This window comes from Siphateles boraxobius, unplaced genomic scaffold (genome assembly GCF_051911475.1).
Source record: "Siphateles boraxobius isolate OS27281-9 unplaced genomic scaffold, OSU_SipBor_1 138, whole genome shotgun sequence".
In the NCBI taxonomy this organism is placed as follows: domain Eukaryota; kingdom Metazoa; phylum Chordata; class Actinopteri; order Cypriniformes; family Leuciscidae; genus Siphateles; species Siphateles boraxobius.
Genome location: NW_027508742.1, coordinates 542,501 through 565,000, shown reverse-complemented (window position 1 = coordinate 565,000; position 22,500 = coordinate 542,501). Strand labels below are relative to the sequence as shown.

The 22,500-nt window shown below is 41.3% G+C and overlaps 3 protein-coding genes across 5 annotated transcripts in view; all 3 read right to left on the bottom strand.

Moving 5' to 3' along the window:
- Positions 1 to 266, bottom strand: part of LOC143738122 (transmembrane protein 65-like) — a 17,917-nt gene extending 17,651 nt beyond the window's left edge. The window contains exon 1 of the mRNA XM_077230047.1: positions 1 to 266. This exon is cut by the window's left edge and continues 346 nt beyond it. The gene's annotated coding sequence lies outside the window, so the exon portion shown is untranslated.
- A 1,348-nt stretch (positions 267 to 1,614) lies between these two features.
- On the bottom strand, positions 1,615 to 5,263 carry LOC143738116 (E3 ubiquitin-protein ligase RNF139-like). The gene is made up of 2 exons (XM_077230037.1): positions 4,974 to 5,263; positions 1,615 to 3,788 (listed from the first exon to the last, which is right to left on the bottom strand). The coding sequence occupies exons 1-2, from the start codon at positions 5,134 to 5,136 to the stop codon at positions 1,978 to 1,980; spliced, it is 1,974 nt and encodes a 657-aa protein (XP_077086152.1). The 5' UTR covers positions 5,137 to 5,263; the 3' UTR covers positions 1,615 to 1,977.
- An 895-nt stretch (positions 5,264 to 6,158) lies between these two features.
- tatdn1 (TatD DNase domain containing 1) overlaps positions 6,159 to 22,500 on the bottom strand; it is a 17,539-nt gene continuing 1,197 nt past the window's right edge. For 2 of the 3 annotated variants that reach the window (XM_077230042.1, XM_077230044.1), the window contains exons 4-12: positions 15,144 to 15,207; positions 14,912 to 15,055; positions 14,717 to 14,759; positions 11,115 to 11,200; positions 10,942 to 10,982; positions 7,266 to 7,342; positions 7,119 to 7,189; positions 6,876 to 7,002; positions 6,159 to 6,332 (exon numbers count right to left, since the gene is read on the bottom strand). In XM_077230042.1, the coding sequence (XP_077086157.1) occupies positions 6,227 to 6,332; positions 6,876 to 7,002; positions 7,119 to 7,189; positions 7,266 to 7,342; positions 10,942 to 10,982; positions 11,115 to 11,200; positions 14,717 to 14,759; positions 14,912 to 15,055; positions 15,144 to 15,207 (759 nt within the window). In that variant the 3' untranslated portion in view covers positions 6,159 to 6,226. The remainder of the gene's footprint in view (positions 6,333 to 6,875; positions 7,003 to 7,118; positions 7,190 to 7,265; positions 7,343 to 10,941; positions 10,983 to 11,114; positions 11,201 to 14,716; positions 14,760 to 14,911; positions 15,056 to 15,143; positions 15,208 to 22,500) is intronic. The other variant, XM_077230043.1, reaches the window with a different exon arrangement.

The window sequence follows — 22,500 nt, the reverse complement described above, 5'->3', positions numbered from 1 at the left end:
GTCATACTGCCTCACTGAAACCAAAATAACCCAGTGTGCGCGCGCAGCACCAACGGACACAGCCGACGCGCCTCAAAAAACCGCTTCCATTCTAATCTTTCTCTTCTATTGTGAGATATGTTCCGGCTATGCTGTTAATTTAGCGTTATGATTCATCGTTGTGTGTGATCACTGACAGTTCAACTACGCGTGAGACTTTCCACAAGCTCTGCTCTGACGCCATCGCGCTGATGGTGCATGATGGGAAATATAGTCCTGCGCGGCAGATGCGTCATGGGAAATGACGTTAAAACCGTAGAAAACGTCCTTCGCTGTTCGCTGCTGACGAGTTGGGTTTAAAATCAGGAGACATGAGTGGACATAATTATGCATTTATGGAACTTGAGATAAGAACTTAAGATTTAATGTTGAGTCTTTAAATTTGGAAGCCGCTTTCTGCAACACAAGTGTATATAGTGATAAAAAATGCTTTGGTAAATCTTAAAGGTAACTTTCAGCGGTTAATAAGCAAAACTGGGGCCAGTTGCATAAACCTCTAAGACTAGTCTTACAAGTTAGACATAAAACATTTTTCTTTAAGACAGCTCTTTTTTAAATCAGTTACTTAAAATGTAGATTAGCCTAATTTGATACCGAAAACTAAGACTGACTGCCCCTAAGTAGCTAACCTAAACCTAAATGTGTACTAGTGGGTCATTCATCCTAGAACTTAAGACACGGTCAGATCATGTTTATGCAACTGGACCCTGCATTCGTCTTGCGGAAGAACATTGTAACCGGAACTACTTTGTATTATGACGAGTCACGCAGGTGCAGTGCTCCTCCGCAGCGGTGGGTCTAAAATAGTCCCAATATAAACACTCATTATAAGCGTAGCGTAATGATTCAGGATAAGACAAAAACTCGGGTTTGGAAGATAGTTTAAATATGAACAAAAAACTACACAGTATATACCTTTAATCACGATTAAAAAAAATCATAATTATGACATACTTTGACTTTATGTCATTATGGCTCAAGAAAATGATGACAGTCATAGTTAGGAGATAAAAACTCGAAATTATGACATACTAAATAATAATTTACATTAAAAAGTTTGAGATGTTGAAATTAGGACATTAAATGGTTAAAAAGGTAATAAAAATGTAAATTATGAGTCATTATGAGATTGATTCATGTCATACCAAGTCATAACTTTCACTTTTTGTGTTATGACATAAAAAAGAAAATTATGATACACTAAGTCATTATTATTACTTTATCTCACATTAATTATTAAAATTATGAAATCATAAAATTGTCATAATTTAATTTTAGTACGCTAAGTTACTTTTTGATGTTAGACTATGTGTCATATACATTTACAAAAGCATGTTTTTTTTTCTTTTGTGGCCCATTAGAAAAGTCCTAATTCTTTTTCGTTTAACTCCGGCAATATCACGTCCTTTAAATGCATTTCACAAATAACAAACTGTGAACAATCCTTACTAAAAATGTTTAAATATAATAACAGAATCAAATCAAAGTATAAAGTTGATAGAAACCTGTGAGAAAACAAACGACAACAAAGACATTCAAAAAATATATAATTAAGTGCAAAGTTCCAGATCAACATAGATTTATCAGCATATTAATTTTTATTTACAAAAGAACTCAAGCTGATTCTTTATTTACATCAGTTCTCTTGGCAAAAAAATTGACAGTTCAGCCTGAAATCGAACACGTGATGGAGTCGTAACACTTCAGGTGTTTAATGAAACATTTTCATGGCATGGTAAACTATCAGAGATTAACAGCTGATTCAGCTTCTCCAGTGCACAACTGCATCATTCTTTTATTACATGTACAAGAATGTACACAATTATAAGAGAGGTCACACAAGAGACCAGTAGTGATCATATCGAGGTGCAGTAGCATGTCACTCTTTATCCGCGATAAACACATGATCAGCCCTTTTATACCAACACAAACACAACATCAGTTGGAGTCGGTGTCGTCGTCGTTGTTAGCGTAGTCGTCCTCGACTAGCGCGACGCCAGGTTGCGTTCCCCACTCGTCCTCGTCGTACTCGATGCTGTCGTTGTCCTCAAGGAGCTCGTTCGCAGGCTCCGCCCCTCCCTCGGCCGCACCCACATCATCCGCGCCCCCATCCTCAAACTCCGCCTCCGGAGCCGCCGCAGCGTAGCCGTTGTTATTAGAAGCGGCAGCGCGCTCGAGTCCGTCGTCCTCGATGTAAACGCGCTGGTGGCACATGGGACACGTGTCCTGGATGTACAGCCACTTGCGCAGGCAGAGCGCGTGGAAATAGTGGTGGCATGGCGTGATGCGCGCGGACGTAGCGAACTCCTGGTAGCATATCGCACAGACGTCCTCGATGTCCCGTAGCTGCGCGCCTTTGAGCTCCGGCAGCGAGTTGATCTTCTTCACGGCGGTGCGGCGGTTGATGAACGTCTTCCAGCCGTTCTTAGCCTGCAGGTATATGTTGAAGTACGCGTGGAGGCACATCATGCACGCGCGGATCTTGCTACCCGCTTCGAACATCATAGTGTACGCGCCGTTCCCGAACATGATCACGCCGAACACGAACTCGATTACATTTCCAGTGGAGCGCACGTAGTACACGTAATCGTCCAGCTTCTCCCAGTGCACGTTGTAGAAGCCGTCGATCATGAAGAGTGCGTAGACGGTTAGCGACACTAGCACTTTCAGGCAGAGCTCCACGCAGAACGCGGTGACGGCGAACAGCCACGTGTTTAGCACGAACTGATGCCAGAGCACGTAGCTGAGCAGCACGGGCAGCGCGAACAGAGCTAGCGATACTAGCAGGACGGGAACATGTCTGCGCACTGAGGAGACGTGCGACGCGCTGAGAGACATTAGCACCGGATCCGTCATGCCGTGGATGAAGTGCAGGATAGCCGTTAGCAAGAGGCACATGTTCCTGCTTAGCCGCACTAGCCGCTCCTCGGGAATCAATCCGCTTAATCCTGTTTGCAGCGCAAGGATGAAAAACAACACAGGCGCTACGAAGCCTAACCGCTTATCCTCCTCCTCGGTAGAGCCGATGAACGCTAGGATGCTAAGCCCGAGGTAGTGCGCGAGCGAGGAGATGACGGCGCTCATGCCGAGCACGGTTAGCGTAGAGTCGCAGCCGCTGATGATGAGGTTGCCGAGCAGATCCCAGAACACGTCCCATCCTAGAGGAAGCCCGCTTTCAGAGCGCACAACGCGCACCACGTACGCTAGGATCACGGCCTGTGCGGTCATGCGCGTTAGCCAGAATACGCGCAGTATGTCCGGGAAGCGTATGCGCTTCCACGTGTCCTCGAGCAGCAGCTGCAAGCCGTAGATGCGGTACATGTGGCGTAGCAGTAAGTAGACGTAGCGGCACGAGTAGTAAAACCACTTGAGCTTCAGCAGGAGGTTAACGGCGGAGTGCGCCGCTAGAACCGCGCCGGACGCCAGCGCTAATGTTTTCCGCGTGTCCGCTGGCAGCTCCGCCACCATCCCGCACAGCGGCGCCATGATGTCCGCCACAAGCAGGGCGGCGCCGAGCGACTGCACGCTCAGCAGCGCCACGTAGCCCAGTCCTAGCAGTAGCTGTAACAACGCTAGCGCTAGCCAGAGTGTCGGCCCATTACGCAGCGGCAGCAGCGCCACCGCCGGAGACGTGCCGTAGTAGTTGAGCAGAACCGAGGCCACGCCCAGCAGAACGCCCGCCAGAAGGGTGTAGAACTTAAACAGGGACTTCTGGGAAAGCACCAGAACCACACCGGAGACCAGAATACCTGCAAAACACAGAGAGCATGAAAACTGACCCATGCGTGATGCTAACATCAATATTCACATGGTAATAATGCCTCGCGCTTAGTTTTGCGAGAGAACTGTAGTCACTTCAATAGGAATACGCATGATTTGACACAAATTTCATGGTTTGATTGACTATATTTAGGGCCATGTGATGCAGAAAAAACTGAATTTATTGTATATCGTGGAATTTCAAAGAATTTGTACATTTTTTTGCTGAATTATTCAAAAGCAGGACAGTACGCTTACCTCATATCGCAATATAGACTCGTGTGTGTAAATATTAAACCTTAAAAACAATATTCAAATATGAATCCTGCATTAACAAACACACACACACAAAATAAAATATGAATCCTGTATGTTCAAAACATTTTTCTACCATGTTTTAATTTTAACAGTAAATATCTGTTGTGAAGTTAGTTTAATTTTATATGATTAAAAGTTAAATTAAATTAACGTTTTACGCCTTCATTTGATTGCCAGAAAAATTCAAATACACAACATTTGACAGAAATTAAAAGACAAATATATTAAATTGTTGTTTTTCTTAATTCAACTAATTATACATGCTTTTTGATTACTAAAATGTAATTGAACCATTAGAATTATGTTGCAATTCGACTGTATTTCTGATATATCATACTGAACTAGGCTAAAGTTTACACTATTCACTAGTGTTGCTAAAAATATCGATATTTTTCAAGGTATCGTATCCAAGTCACAAACTCCAGTATCGTGACAACACTACAATACAGGAACCTGTAATATTTATGATTAAAATGAACAACTGACTTGCATACAAACATTTAAATGACAGTTTTAATGACATAGTTGTTGTGTCGTCCAAAAATGTAAACATTTAAACGGTGGCTGTCATGTTCGTGATGGTTCATGAACACATTGTGTGATTATTATTTACATATTATTTATGACTCTTGCGTCATATGAATGAACGGACAGTTTTGACAGTTTCTCTCACGTTATAAACACACTGACGGAGATCAAAGCGCGTGATTAGACTGTCACTGATTCGGTTTCTGCTCCCAGGCCCGGTTTCGCGGATTTAAGCTCATTATCTCTGATTTAAACAGCAGAACCAGAACCTTAGCACTAGAACCCGCCCGATCGCCCCAGATCCCGGTTTGACTGACGGACGGACTCACCCAGCGCGCGGATTAACGCTCTTCCGGCGGTTCCGCTCCATCCGATACCGGGATCCGAGTAGGAGTTTAATATCGCGTCGATTATAAAGATGCTCGGGACCCGCAGAGCCACATCCAGCACGGCCAGAAAGTGCTGACCCAGCCGCCCGTGAGCGGAGGCCATGGCGAGACGCTGCTGTCCGGGAACCGCAGGTTTCGGTGCTGTGACTCGGTTCGATGTCACGCAGGATCTCCACTGGTCGCCATTTTGGCTCTGCTGCTGTTGCTATGTGAGGAACGCGGAAGTGACTAAGCACATGCGCGCGATGCAGAATGCAGAATACAGAATACTACACGACAGAGCCAGAGCGCACACTCGGGTTTATGATTAATAAGAAACAATAATAAAACTCTGTTATTCATATGATTTCTGTTTATTATTAATAATCACATAAATATTTAAACACCTTCAGATATATTTTTATATTTACTAATTTATAATATACAATTTAAATTATACATGATATCCATAACAACAAAATAAAAATCATGAATATTCATGTATCAACTGTATATAACTATTCTTGTTGCACATCTTGTTATTTTAGTTATATTATTAATATATTTAATTTAATTTTAATTTAATTTTCAGATATGTTATGTGCCTTTATGTTTAACTTTTTTATTATCTTTTTAAAAAAAAACATTACTATTTAGAATACATTTATTTCAGGTTTAGTTTTTATTTATTTCAAGTAAGTAATTTTTAGTGCAACATTTCTAATCTTCGTGCAGTTTTACATCCAATATTTGATTTTATTTCAGCTTTACTTTAATTAAAATAAATGGCTTTATTCTAAAATTGCCTTTTGCTTGCTTAGTTGGGGACATTAAATTTAACATTCTACAATATTATTGATCTCCTGCATTGATCATTATATGAGAACTGAACTGAGCTGGACGATGACATCACGGTTTACTCCAGAGCGGCTATATAGACAAATAAACTAAATTAATAACTTATTTTAAACAAAAATGAAGCATCACTGAACTTACTTACGCTGGACTGTGACGCTGTTTTCTTCTAGAAACTCTTGCATTATTCTCCTGTTATCTCTGTAAAGCTGCTTTGAAACACTCTGTTGTAAAAAGCGCTGTATAAATAAAGGTGACTGGACTTTTACAGTAATAACCATGTACAGTACACAGAGTCTTGTCACTTTTATTGTGCATCTTCAGTATAACAGACACGCGTATGGAAATAAAAGTGGTTCTCATGAACTGGTCTTGAAGAAGAGTCTCGTGGTGTTGTCGAGGATGGTTTCACTCAGGTCCAGTGGGTCTTCGTCCCTCACCGCCGCCAGCACCTCCAGAACCTGTCTGATAATCACATTTACACACACAGATTCAGTCATCATATCAGTGTGTGTGTGAGTGTGTGTGTGGGTGTGTGTGTGAGTGTGTGTGTGTGTGTGTGTGTGTGTGTGTGTGTGTGTGTGAGTGAGTGTGTATGTGTGTGTGAGAGTGTGTGTGTGTGAGTAAGTGTGTGTGTGTGTGCGTGTGTGTGTGAGAGTGTGTGTGAGAGTGTGTGTGTGTGTGTGATTGAGTGAGTGAGTGTGTGTGTGCGTGTGTGTTTAGTGTGTGAGAGTGTGTGTGTTTAGTGTGTGTGTGAGAGTGAGTGTTTGAGTGAATGAGTGTGTGTGTGTGTGTGTGTGTGTGTCTGTCTGAGTGAGTGAGTGTGTGTGTTTTTAGTGCGAGTGTGTGTGTTTAGTGTGTGAGTGTTAGTTTTTAATGTGTGTGTGTGTGTGTGTGTGTGTGTGTGTGCGTGAGAGGGTGTGTGTTTGTTTTTAGTGTGTGTATGTGTGTGTGTGTGTGTGTGTGCGCGTGAGAGTGTGTGTGTGTGTGTGTGAGAGTGTGTCATACGTGATGTGGCAGGGCTCGTTGCGGTCCTTCACGCAGTGTCCCGTCTCCCACTTCTTCTTGGTGGGGAATGAGCTTCTGATCATCTTTGCTCCTGCGTGAGTGTGTTTAATGCCACACCACGGCGCGTCTGTGACACGAACACGTGAAGAAACACAGAACCGTTGTTTCTTGATCATTAAATCATAACAAATCAGTTATATGCATATATAGTGTTCCTGTGATATAAAAAGACTCGGCCTGAACCTGTTTCGATCATTAGTCTGTCCGATGGGATCGACTTCATCACCTCCAGATTCTCTGCTGTTTTCAAAGAGCTAAAATATAGAACTAAAATAATTTTAACGATGAATAAATGGTGAGTCAAGCATCAGTCAGAGACACTGAACTCACCAGCCGTTGATACCGATGTAGAGATCGAGATCTATCAGAGCCGCTGCGTCCTGATGCGTGCCGTCAAACGAGTGAACCTGGGAAACACACGAGGAAACACTGAGGAAATATGGAGGAAACACTGAAGAAACACACGAGGAAACACACGAGGAAACACTGAGGAAATATGGAGTAAACACACGAGTAAACACACGAGTAAACACACGAGTAAACACTGAGGAAACACACGAGGAAACACACGAGTAAACACACGAGTAAACACACGAGTAAATACTGAGGAAACACTGAGGAAACACACGAGTAAACACACGAGGAAACACACGAGTAAACACACGAGTAAATACTGAGTAAACACTGAGGAAACACGAGGAAACACACGAGTAAACACACGAGTAAACACACGAGTAAACACACGAGGAAACACACGAGTAAACACACGAGTAAACACACGAGGAAACACACGAGTAAACACACGAGTAAACACACGAGTAAATACTGAGTAAACACTGAGGAAACACACGAGGAAACACACGAGTAAACACACGAGTAAATACTGAGTAAACACTGAGGAAACACGAGGAAACACACGAGTAAACACACGAGTAAACACACGAGTAAATACTGAGTAAACACTGAGGAAACACACGAGGAAACACACGAGTAAACACACGAGTAAACACACGAGTAAATACTGAGTAAACACTGAGGAAACACACGAGGAAACACACGAGTAAACACACGAGTAAATACTGAGTAAACACTGAGGAAACACGAGGAAACACACGAGTAAACACACGAGTAAACACACGAGTAAACACACGAGTAAACACACGAGGAAACACTGAGTAAACACTGAGGAAACACACGAGTAAACACACGAGTAAACACACGAGGAAACACACGAGTAAACACACGAGTAAACACTGAGGAAACACTGAGGAAACACGAGGAAACACACGAGTAAACACACGAGTAAATACTGAGTAAACACTGAGGAAACACACGAGTAAACACACGAGGAAACACACGAGTAAACACACGAGTAAACACACGAGTAAATACTGAGTAAACACTGAGTAAACACACGAGGAAACACACGAGTAAACACACGAGTAAACACACGAGTAAATACTGAGTAAACACTGAGTAAACACTGAGGAAACACACACGGAAACACATACGGAAACACACGAGTAAACACTGAGTAAACACTGAGTAAACACTGAGGAAACACTGAGGAAACACACGAGAAAACACACAAGGAAACACACGAGGAAACACACGAGGAAATACACCAGTAAACACACCAGTAAATACTGAGTAAACACTGAGTAAACACTGAGGAAACACACGAGGAAACACACCAGTAAACACTGAGTAAGCACTGAGTAAACACTGAGGAAACACTGAGGAAACACTGAGGAAACACACGAGGAAACACACGAGGAAACACACCAGTAAACACTGAGGAAACACACGAGTAAAAACACACGAGGAAACACTGAGGAAACACGGAGGAAACACACAAGTAAACACTGAGGAAACACTGAGGAAACACACGAGTAAACACTGAGGAAACACTGAGGAACACAAAGGAAACACACCAGTAAACACTGAGGAAACACACGAGTAAAAACACACGAGTAAACACTGAGGAAACACTGAGGAAACACTGAGGAAACACACGAGTAAACACTGAGGAAACACACGAGTAAAAACACACGAGTAATAACTGAGGAAACACACGAGTAAACACTGAGGAAACACTGAGGAAACACAAGTAAACAAACGAGTAAATACTGAGGAAACACTGAGGAAACACACGAGGAAACACATGAGTAAACACTGAGGAAACACACGAGTAAAAACACACGAGTAAACACTGAAGAAACACTGAGGAAACACTGAGGAAACACACAAGTAAACACTGAGGAAACACTGAGGAAACACTGAGGAAACACTGAGGAAACACTGAGGAAACACTGAGGAAACACACGAGTAAACACTGAGGAAACACTGAGGAAACACACGAGTAAACACTGAAGAAACACTGAGGAAACACTGAGGAAACACTGAGGAAACACTGAGGAAACACTGAGGAAACACACGAGTAAATACTGAGGAAATACTGAGTAAACACTGAGGAAACACACGAGGAAACACACGAGGAAACACACGAGTAAACACACGAGTAAACACACGAGTAAACACACGAGTAAACACACGAGTAAACACACGAGTAAACACACGAGGAAACACACGAGGAAACACTGAGGAAACACACGAGGAAACACTGAGGAAACACTGAGGAAACACCCGAGTAAACACTGAGGAAACACTGAGGAAACACACGAGGAAACACTGAGGAAACACACGAGGAAACACTGAGGAAACACTGAGGAAACACTGAGGAAACACTGAGGAAACACCCGAGTAAACACTGAGGAAACACTGAGGAAACACACGAGGAAACACACAAGTAAACACTGAGGAAACACTGAGGAAACACTGAGGAAACTCACGAGTAAACACTGAGGAAACACTGATGAAACACTGAGGAAAAACACGAGTAAATACTGAGTAAACACTGAGGCAACACTGAGGAAACACACGAGTAAACACACGAGGAAACACACGAGTAAACACTGAGGAAACACTGAGGAAATACACAAGTAAACACTGAGTTAACACTGAGGAAACACACGAGTAAACACTGAGTTAACACTGAGGAAACACACGAGTAAACACTGAGTAAACACTGAGTAAACACTGAGTAAACACTGAGGAAACACTGAGGAAACACTGAGGAAACACTGAGTAAACACTGAGTAAACACTGAGTAAACACTGAGGAAACACTGAGGAAACACTGAGGAAACACACGAGGAAACACACGAGGAAACACACGAGGAAACACATGAGGAAACACGAGTAAATACTGAGGAAACACTGAGGAAACAAACGATGAAACACTGAGGAAACACTGAGGAAACACACGAGGAAACACAAGGAAACACTGAGGAAACACAAGGAAACACTGAGGAAACACACGAGGAAACAAACGAGGAAACACTGAGGAAACACTGAGGAAACACACGAGGAAACAAATGAGGAAACACTGAGGAAACACACGAGGAAACACTGAGGAAATATGGAGGAAACACTGAGGAAACACTGAGGAAACACACGAGGAAACAAACGAGGAAACACTGAGGAAACACACGAGGAAACAAATGAGGAAACACTGAGGAAACACACGAGGAAACACTGAGGAAATATGGAGGAAACACTGAGGAAACACACGAGGAAACACTGAGGAAATATGGAGGAAACATGAAGGAGAAAGAGGAAATATGGAGGAAACACGGAGGAAACACTGAGGAAACACCAAGAAAATGGAGGAAACATGAAGGAAACACTGAGGAAATATGGAGGAAACAGGAAACACTGAGGAAAAACACTGAAGAAATATGGAGGAAATGCGAAGGAAACAAGGAGGAATCACTGAGGAGATTTTGAGAAAACATGGAAGAAACAGAGGAAGCATGAAGGAAACAGAGGAAATATTGAGAAAACTAGAAGGAAACACAAAGGAAACATGAATGGAGAAAACGGGGGGAAAATGGAGGAAATATGGAGGAACCGTCATGATGCCAAAGGAAACAGGTCACACTCACCACTCCACCGACACACCGGTCTCTGTTCCTCTTCATGATATCTGTGAGCGACACACACACACACACACACACACACACACACACACACACACACACACACACACACACACACACACAGAGTTTAGTCACACACACACAATATCACACACATGTTTCCAGAAGAGACTCCATACCAAGGAACTGTGTGTGTGAGTTCCTGCAGTGGAGGAACATGGGTAACCGAGTCTCTTCAGCCAGATCAAACTGCAGCTCGAAGTATCTGTGTGAGCCAAACAAACGAAATAAACATAATCAAACACACCACAAACACACAAGATCAACATCACCACAAACACACCACAAACACACAAGATCAACATCACCACAAACACACAAGATCAACATCATCACAAACACACCACAAACACACAAGATCAACATCATCACAAACACACAAGATCAACATCATCACAAACACACAAGATCAACATCACCACAAACACACAAGATCAACATCATCACAAACACACCACAAACACACAAGATCAACATCACCACAAACACACCACAAACACACAAGATCAACATCACCACAAACACACAAGATCAACATCATCACAAACACACAAGATCAACATCATCACAAACACACAAGATCAACATCATCACAAACACACCACAAACACACAAGATCAACATCACCACAAACACACAAGATCAACATCATCACAAACACACAAGATCAACATCACCACAAACACACAAGATCAACATCATCACAAACACACCACAAACACACAAGATCAACATCACCACAAACACACCACAAACACACAAGATCAACATCACCACAAACACACAAGATCAACATCATCACAAACACACCCAAACACACAAGATCAACATCACCACAAACACACAAGATCAACATCATCACAAACACACAAGATCAACATCACCACAAACACACAAGATCAACATCATCACAAACACACCACAAACACACAAGATCAACATCACCACAAACACACCACAAACACACAAGATCAACATCATCACAAACACACAAGATCAACATCACCACAAACACACAAGATCAACATCATCACAAACACACCACAAACACACAAGATCAACATCATCACAAACACACAAGATCAACATCATCACAAACACACCCAAACACACAAGATCAACATCACCACAAACACACAAGATCAACATCATCACAAACACACCACAAACACACAAGATCTACATCACCACAAACACACAAGATCAACATCATCACAAACACACCACAGACACACAAGATCAACATCATCACAAACACACAAGATCAACATCATCACAAACACACAAGATCAACATCATCACAAACACACAAGATCAACATCATCACAAACACACCACAGACACACAAGATCAACATCACCACAAACACACAAGATCAACATCATCACAAACACACAAGATCAACATCATCACAAACACACAAGATCAACATCATCACAAACACACCACAGACACACAAGATCAACATCATCACAAACACACCACAGACACACAAGATCAACATCATCACAAACACACCACAGACACACAAGATCAACATCATCACAAACACACAAGATCAACATCATCACAAACACACAAGATCAACATCATCACAAACACACAAGATCAACATCATCACAAACACACCACAGACACACAAGATCAACATCACCACAAACACACAAGATCAACATCATCACAAACACACCACAAACACACAAGATCAACATCATCACAAACACACCACAAACACACAAGATCAACATCACCACAAACACACAAGATCAACATCATCACAAACACCACAAACACACAAGATCAACATCACCACAAACACACAAGATCAACATCATCACAAACACACCACAAACACACAAGATCAACATCATCACAAACACACCACAAACACACAAGATCAACATCACCACAAACACACAAGATCAACATCATCACAAACACACAAGATCAACATCACCACAAACACACAAGATCAACATCATCACAAACACACCACAAACACACAAGATCAACATCACCACAAACACACAAGATCAACATCATCACAAACACACCACAAACACACAAGATCAACATCATCACAAACACACCACAAACACACAAGATCAACATCATCACAAACACACAAGATCAACATCATCACAAACACACAAGATCAACATCACCACAAACACACCACAAACACACAAGATCAACATCACCACAAACACACAAGATCAACATCATCACAAACACACCACAAACACACAAGATCAACATCATCACAAACACACAAGATCAACATCATCACAAACACACCCAAACACACAAGATCAACATCACCACAAACACACAAGATCAACATCATCACAAACACACAAGATCAACATCACCACAAACACACAAGATCAACATCATCACAAACACACCACAAACACACAAGATCAACATCACCACAAACACACCACAAACACACAAGATCAACATCATCACAAACACACAAGATCATCACCACAAACACACAAGATCAACATCATCACAAACACACCACAAACACACAAGATCAACATCATCACAAACACACAAGATCAACATCATCACAAACACACCCAAACACACAAGATCAACATCACCACAAACACACAAGATCAACATCATCACAAACACACAAGATCAACATCACCACAAACACACAAGATCAACATCATCACAAACACACCACAAACACACAAGATCAACATCACCACAAACACACAAGATCAACATCATCACAAACACACCACAGACACACAAGATCAACATCACCACAAACACACAAGATCAACATCATCACAAACACACCACAAACACACAAGATCAACATCATCACAAACACACCACAAACACACAAGATCAACATCACCACAAACACACCACAAACACACAAGATCAACATCATCACAAACACCACAAACACACAAGATCAACATCACCACAAACACACAAGATCAACATCATCACAAACACACCACAAACACACAAGATCAACATCATCACAAACACACCACAAACACACAAGATCAACATCACCACAAACACACAAGATCAACATCATCACAAACACACAAGATCAACATCACCACAAACACACAAGATCAACATCATCACAAACACACCACAAACACACAAGATCAACATCACCACAAACACACAAGATCAACATCATCACAAACACACCACAAACACACAAGATCAACATCACCACAAACACACAAGATCAACATCATCACAAACACACAAGATCAACATCACCACAAACACACGAGATCAACATCATCACAAACACACAAGATCAACATCACCACAAACACACCACAAACACACAAGATCAACATCACCACAAACACACAAGATCAACATCACCACAAACACACAAGATCAACATCACCACAAACACACCACAAACACACAAGATCAACATCACCACAAACACACAAGATCAACATCATCACAAACACACAAGATCCACATCATCACAAACACACAAGATCAACATCATCACAAACACACCACAAACACACAAGATCAAAATCACCACAAACACACAAGATCAACATCATCACAAACACACAAGATCAACATCATCACAAACACACAAGATCAACATCATCACAAACACACAAGATCAACATCATCACAAACACACAAGATCAACATCAGCAAAAAAAAAAAAAAACAGCTTTAAAATGGGAAAAACACTCACTTCAGTTGAGTTTCTCTGGGACAAAACTCCAACCGGTCAAAATCTGTGAAGCATTGGAAGAGAAAACCAGTTAAACAGATCAACTGATGATCATTACCTACTTCTGATTAATGAATTGTTTACTTGGGTAGTTCTACATTGTCAGGAAAGCAGTAAATGTGATATATTTCCCTTAAGATTGGCATGATGGTTTACCGAGGCCACACTCTCCCACAGCGACCACCTTCTGTGTGTTACTAAGACTCAGCTCCAGCAGAGACGACAGGTACTGATCCGAGCCCAGCGAGTCGAACTCAGAACAGCGGGTCGGGTGACAGCCCACCGTGCTGAAGAACTCCTCTACACACACACAAAGACACACACACACACACACACACATTACTGAGTGTCCGCAGATCTGCAGAGATCCCGCATGGAGTGATGTTACCTCGGGTCTGAGCAAGTGTGAGCGCGTCTCTGCTGTCCTCCAGGGATCCTCCAGTGATGATGAACTGAGGAAACATCATGATCAACCTCAATACTGCTCAGATATCACTTATTAATGATGAACACTGAGGAAAATATGGAGGAAACACAGAGGAAACAGAGGAAACACTGAGGAAAATATGGAGGAAAATATGGAGGAAAATATGGAGGAAACGGAGGAAAATATGGAGGAAACACGGAGGAAACACAGAGGAAAATATAGAGGGAAATATGGAGGAAAGTATGGAGGAAAATATGGAGGAAACACTGAGAAAAATATGTTCAGATATCACTTATTAATGATGAACACTGAGGAAAATATGGAGGAAAATATGGAGGAAACACAGAGGAAAATATGGAGGAAACACGGAGGAAACACTGAGGAAAATATGGAGGAAACAGAGGAAAATATGGAGGAAACACTGAGGAAAATATGTTCAGATATCACTTATTAATGATGAACACTGAGGAAAATATGGAGGAAAATATGGAGGAAACAGAGGAAACACTGAGGAAAATATGGAGGAAACACGGAGGAAACAGAGGAAACACTGAGGAAAATATGGAGGAAAATATGGAGGAAAATATGGAGGAAAATATGGAGGAAACGGAGGAAAATATGGAGGAAACACGGAGGAAACACAGAGGAAAATATGGAGGAAACACGGAGGAAACACAGAGGAAAATATGGAGGAAAATACGGAGGAAACAAGGAGGAAACACAGAGGAAAATATGGAGGAAGATATGGAGGAAACACTGAGAAAAATATGTTCAGATATCACTTATTAATGATGAACACTGAGGAAAATATGGAGGAAAATATGGAGGAAACACTGAGAAAAATATGTTCAGATATCACTTATTAATGATGAACACTGAGGAAAATATGGAGGAAAATATGGAGGAAACACTGAGGAAAATATGGAGGAAAATATGGAGGAAACACGGAGGAAAATATGGAGGAAACACAGAGGAAAATATGGAGGAAAATATGGAGGAAACACTGAGGAAAATATGGAGGAAAATATGGAGGAAACACTGAGGAAAATATGGAGGAAAATATGGAGGAAACACTGAGGAAAATATGGAGGAAACACAGAGGAAAATATGGAGGAAAATATGGAGGAAACACAGAGGAAAATATGGAGGAAAATATGGAGGAAACACAGAGGAAAATATGGAGGAAAATATGGAGGAAACACAGAGGAAAATATGGAGGAAAATATGGAGGAAACGGAGGAAAATATGGAGGAAACACTGAGGAAAATATGGAGGAAACACTGAGGAAAATATGGAGGAAACACTGAGGAAAATATGGAGGAAACACTGAGGAAAATATGGAGGAAAATATGGAGGAAAATATGGAGGAAAATATGGAGGAAACGGAGGAAACAGAGGAAACACTGAGGAAAATATGGAGGAAAATATGGAGGAAAATATGGAGGAAACGGAGGAAAATATGGAGGAAACACGGAGGAAACACAGAGGAAAATATGGAGGAAAATATGGAGGAAACAAGGAGGAAACACAGAGGAAAATATGGAGGAAAATATGGAGGAAACACTGAGGAAAATATGGAGGAAAATATGGAGGAAAATATGGAGGAAAATATGGAGGAAACGGAGGAAAATATGGAGGAAACACGGAGGAAACACAGAGGAAAATATGGAGGAAAATATGGAGGAAACAAGGAGGAAACACAGAGGAAAATATGGAGGAAAATATGGAGGAAACACTGAGGAAAACAAGGAGGAAACACTGAGGAAAATATGGAGGAAAATATGGAGGAAAATATGGAGGAAAATATGGAGGAAACACTGAGAAAAATATGTTCAGATATCACTTATTAATGATGAACACTGAGGAAAATATGGAGGAAAATATGGAGGAAACACTGAGGAAAATATGGAGGAAACACTGAGGAAAATATGGAGGAAAATATGGAGGAAACGGAGGAAAATATGGAGGAAACACTGAGGAAAATATGGAGGAAACGGAGGAAAATATGGAGGAAACAGAGGAAAATATGGAGGAAAATATGGAGGAAACACTGAGGAAAATATGGAGGAAACACTGAGGAAAATATGGAGGAAACACTGAGGAAAATATGGAGGAAACACTGAGGAAAATATGGAGGAAAATATGGAGGAAAATATGGAGGAAAATATGGAGGAAACGGAGGAAAATATGGACGAAACAAAGAGGAAAATATGGAGGAAAATATGGAGGAAAATATGGAGGAAAATATGGAGGAAAATATGGAGGAAAATATGGAGGAAACAATGAGGAAACGGAGGAAAATATGGAGGAAAATATGGAGGAAACAATGAAGAAATGGAGGAAAATATGGAGGAAAATATGGAGGAAACAATGAGGAAACGGAGGAAAATATGGAGGAAAATATGGAGGAAAATATGGAGGAAAATATGGAGGAAAATATGGAGGAAACGGAGGAAAATATGGAGGAAAATATGGAGGAAAATATGGAGGAAAATATGGAGGAAAATATGGAGGAAACACTGCGGAAACGGAGGAAAATATGGAGGAAAATATGGAGGAAAATATGGAGGAAAATACGGAGGAAACATGGAGGAAAATATGGAGGAAACACTGAGGAAAATGTGGAGAAAACACTTGAGGAAAATACGGAGGAAACACTGAGAGAAATATGGAGGAAACATGGAGGAAAATATGGAGGAAACACGGAAGAAAATATGGAGGAAACACGGAAGAAAATATGGAGGAAACACTGAGGAAACGGAGGAAAATATGGAGGAAAATATGGAGGAAAATATGGAGGAAAATACGGAGGAAACATGGAGGAAAATATGGAGGAAAATATGGAGGAAACACTGAGGAAAATATGGAGGAAACACAGAAGAAAGAGTGAGGAAAATATGGAGGAAACACTGAGGAAAATATGGAGGAAACACAGAAGAAAGAGTGAGGAAAATATGGAGGAAACACTGAGGAAAATGTGGAGAAAACACTTGAGGAAAATATGGAGGAAACACTGAGGAAACATGGAGGAAAACATGGAGGAAACAGAGGAAAATGTGGAGGAAACACTGAGGAAACACAGAGGAAAATATGGAGGAAACACTGAGGAAACACCGAGGAAAATATGGAGGAAACACTGAGGAAACACCGAGGAAAATATGGAGGAAACACTGAGGAAACACAGAGGAAAATATGGAGGAAACAAGGAGGAAAATATGGAGGAAACACTGAGGAAAATATGGAGGAAACACTGAGGAAACACAGAGGAAAATATGGAGGAAACAAGGAGGAAAATATGGAGGAAACACTGAGGAAAATATGGAGGAAAATATGGAGGAAAATATGGAGGTAACACTGAGGAAAATATGGAGGAAACACGGAGGAAAATATGGAGGAAACACTGAGGAAACACAGAGGAAAATGTGGAGGAAACACTGAGGAAAATATGGAGGAAACACTGAGGAAACATGGTGGAAAATATGGAGGAAACAGAGGAAAATATGGAGGAAACACTGAGGAAAATGTGGAGAAAACACTTGAGGAAAATATGGAGGAAACACAGAGGAAACACAGAGGAAACACTGAGGAAAATATGGAGGAAACACTGAGGAAACACCGAGGAAAATATGGAGGAAGCACTGAGGAAACACCGAGGAAAATATGGAGGAAACACTGAGGAAAATATGGAGGAAACACTGAGGAAACACCGAGGAAAATATGGAGGAAACACAGAGGAAACACAGAGGAAACACTGAGGAAAATATGGAGGAAACACTGAGGAAACACTGAGGAAAATATGGAGGAAACACTGAGGAAACACCGAGGAAAATATGGAGGAAACACTGAGGAAAATATGGAGGAAACACTGAGGAAACACCGAGGAAAATATGGAGGAAACACTGAGGAAACACAGAGGAAAATATGGAGGAAACAAGGAGGAAAATATGGAGGAAACACTGAGGAAACACCGAGGAAAATATGGAGGAAACACTGAGGAAACATGGTGGAAAATATGGAGGAAACACTGAGGAAAATGTGGAGAAAACACTTGAGGAAAATATGGAGGAAACACTGAGGAAACATGGAGGAAAACATGGAGGAAACAGAGGAAAATGTGGAGGAAACACTGAGGAAACACAGAGGAAAATATGGAGGAAACAGAGGAAAATATGGAGGAAACACTGAGGAAAATGTGGAGAAAACACTTGAGGAAAATATGGAGGAAACACTTGAGGAAAATATGGAGGAAACACTGAGGAAACATGGAGGAAAACATGGAGGAAACAGAGGAAAATGTGGAGGAAACACTGAGGAAACACAGAGGAAAATATGGAGGAAACACTGAGGAAACACCGAGGAAAATATGGAGGAAACACTGAGGAAACACAGAGGAAAATATGGAGGAAACACTGAGGAAACACAGAGGAAAATATGGAGGAAACAAGGAGGAAAATATGGAGGAAACACTGAGGAAAATATGGAGGAAACACTGAGGAAACACAGAGGAAAATATGGAGGAAACAAGGAGGAAAATATGGAGGAAACAAGGAGGAAAATATGGAGGAAACACTGAGGAAAATATGGAGGAAAATATGGAGGAAAATATGGAGGAAACACGGAGGAAAATGTGGAGGAAACACTGAGGAAAATATGGAGGAAACACTGAGGAAACATGGTGGAAAATATGGAGGAAACAGAGGAAAATATGGAGGAAACACTGAGGAAAATGTGGAGAAAACACTTGAGGAAAATATGCAGGAAACACAGAGGAAACACAGAGGAAACACTGAGGAAACACTGAGGAAACACTGAGGAAACATGGTGGAAAATATGGAGGAAACAGAGGAAAATATGGAGGAAACACTGAGGAAAATGTGGAGAAAACACTTGAGGAAAATATGGAGGAAACACAGAGGAAACACTGAGGAAAATATGGAGGAAACACTGAGGAAACACCGAGGAAAATATGGAGGAAACACTGAGGAAACACCGAGGAAAATATGGAGGAAACACTGAGGAAAATATGGAGGAAACACTGAGGAAACACCGAGGAAAATATGGAGGAAACACTGAGGAAACACAGAGGAAAATATGGAGGAAACACTGAGGAAACACAGAGGAAAATATGGAGGAAACACCGAGGAAAATATGGAGGAAACACTGAGGAAACACCGAGGAAAATATGGAGGAAACACTGAGGAAACACAGAGGAAAATATGGAGGAAACACTGAGGAAACACAGAGGAAAATATGGAGGAAACAAGGAGGAAAATATGGAGGAAACACTGAGGAAAATATGGAGGAAACACTGAGGAAACACAGAGGAAAATATGGAGGAAACAAGGAGGAAAATATGGAGGAAACACTGAGGAAAATATGGAGGAAAATATGGAGGAAACACTGAGGAAAATATGGAGGAAACACGGAGGAAAATATGGAGGAAACACTGAGGAAACACAGAGGAAAATGTGGAGGAAACACTGAGGAAAATATGGAGGAAACACTGAGGAAACATGGTGGAAAATATGGAGGAAACAGAGGAAAATATGGAGGAAACACTGAGGAAAATGTGGAGAAAACACTTGAGGAAAATATGGAGGAAACACAGAGGAAACACTGAGGAAAATATGGAGGAAACAGGGAGGAAACACTGAGGAAAATATGGAGGAAACACAGAAGAAAGAGTGAGGAAAATATGGAGGAAACACTGAGAAAAATGTGGAGAAAACACTTGAGGAAAATATGGAAGAAAATATGGAGGAAACACTGAGGAAAATATTGAGGAAAAACTGAGAAAAATATGGAGGAAACACTGAGGAAACACTGAGGAAAATATGGAGGAAACACTGAGGAAACACTGAGGAAACACTGAGGAAACACTGAGGAAAATATGGAGGAAAATATGGAGGAAAATATGGAGGAAAATATGGAGGAAACACGGAGGAAAGAGAGGTAAATATGGAGGAAACACAGAGGAAAATATGGAGGAAAATATGGAGGAAAATATGGAGGAAACACAGAGGAAACACTGAGGAAAATATGGAGGAAACAGGGAGGAAAGAGAGGTAAATATGGAGGAAACACAAGAGGAAAATATGGAGGAAACACAGAGGAAACACAGAGGAAACACTGAGGAAAATATGGAGGAAACACGGAGGAAAATATGGAGGAAACACGGAGGAAAGAGAGGTAAATATGGAGGAAACACTGAGGAAAATATGGAGGAAACACTGAGGAAACAGAGGAAAATATGGAGGAAACACTGAGGAAACACGGAGGAAAATATGGAGGAAACACGGAGGAAAGAGAGGTAAATATGGAGGAAACACTGAGGAAAATATGGAGGAAACACTGAGGAAACAGAGGAAAATATGGAGGAAACACTGAGGAAACACGGAGGAAAATATGGAGGAAACACGGAGGAAAGAGAGGTAAATATGGAGGAAACACTGAGGAAAGAGAGGTAAATATGGAGGAAACACAGAGGAAAATATGGAGGAAACACGGAGGAAAGAGAGGTAAATATGGAGGAAACACAGAGGAAAATATGGAGGAAACACGGAGGAAAGAGAGGTAAATATGGAGGAAACACAGAGGAAAATATGGAGGAAACACGGAGGAAAGAGAGGTAAATATGGAGGAAACACTGAGGAAAGAGAGGTAAATATGGAGGAAACACAGAGGAAAATATGGAGGAAACACGGAGGAAAGAGAGGTAAATATGGAGGAAACACAGAGGAAAATATGGAGGAAACACTGAGGAAAGAGAGGTAAATATGGAGGAAACACAGAGGAAAATATGGAGGAAACACGGAGGAAAGAGAGGTAAATATGGAGGAAACACAGAGGAAAATATGGAGGAAACACGGAGGAAAGAGAGGTAAATATGGAGGAAACACTGAGGAAACACAGAGGAAAATATGGAGGAAACACTGAGGAAAATATGGAGGAAACACTGAGGAAACACAGAGGAAAATATGGAGGAAACACGGAGGAAAGAGAGGTAAATATGGAGGAAACACGGAGGAAAGAGAGGTAAATATGGAGGAAACACAGAGGAAAATATGGAGGAAACACGGAGGAAAGAGAGGTAAATATGGAGGAAACACAGAGGAAAATATGGAGGAAACACTGAGGAAACACAGAGGAAAATATGGAGGAAACACTGAGGAAAATATGGAGGAAACACTGAGGAAACACAGAGGAAAATATGGAGGAAACACGGAGGAAAGAGAGGTAAATATGGAGGAAACACGGAGGAAAGAGAGGTAAATATGGAGGAAACACAGAGGAAAATATGGAGGAAACACGGAGGAAA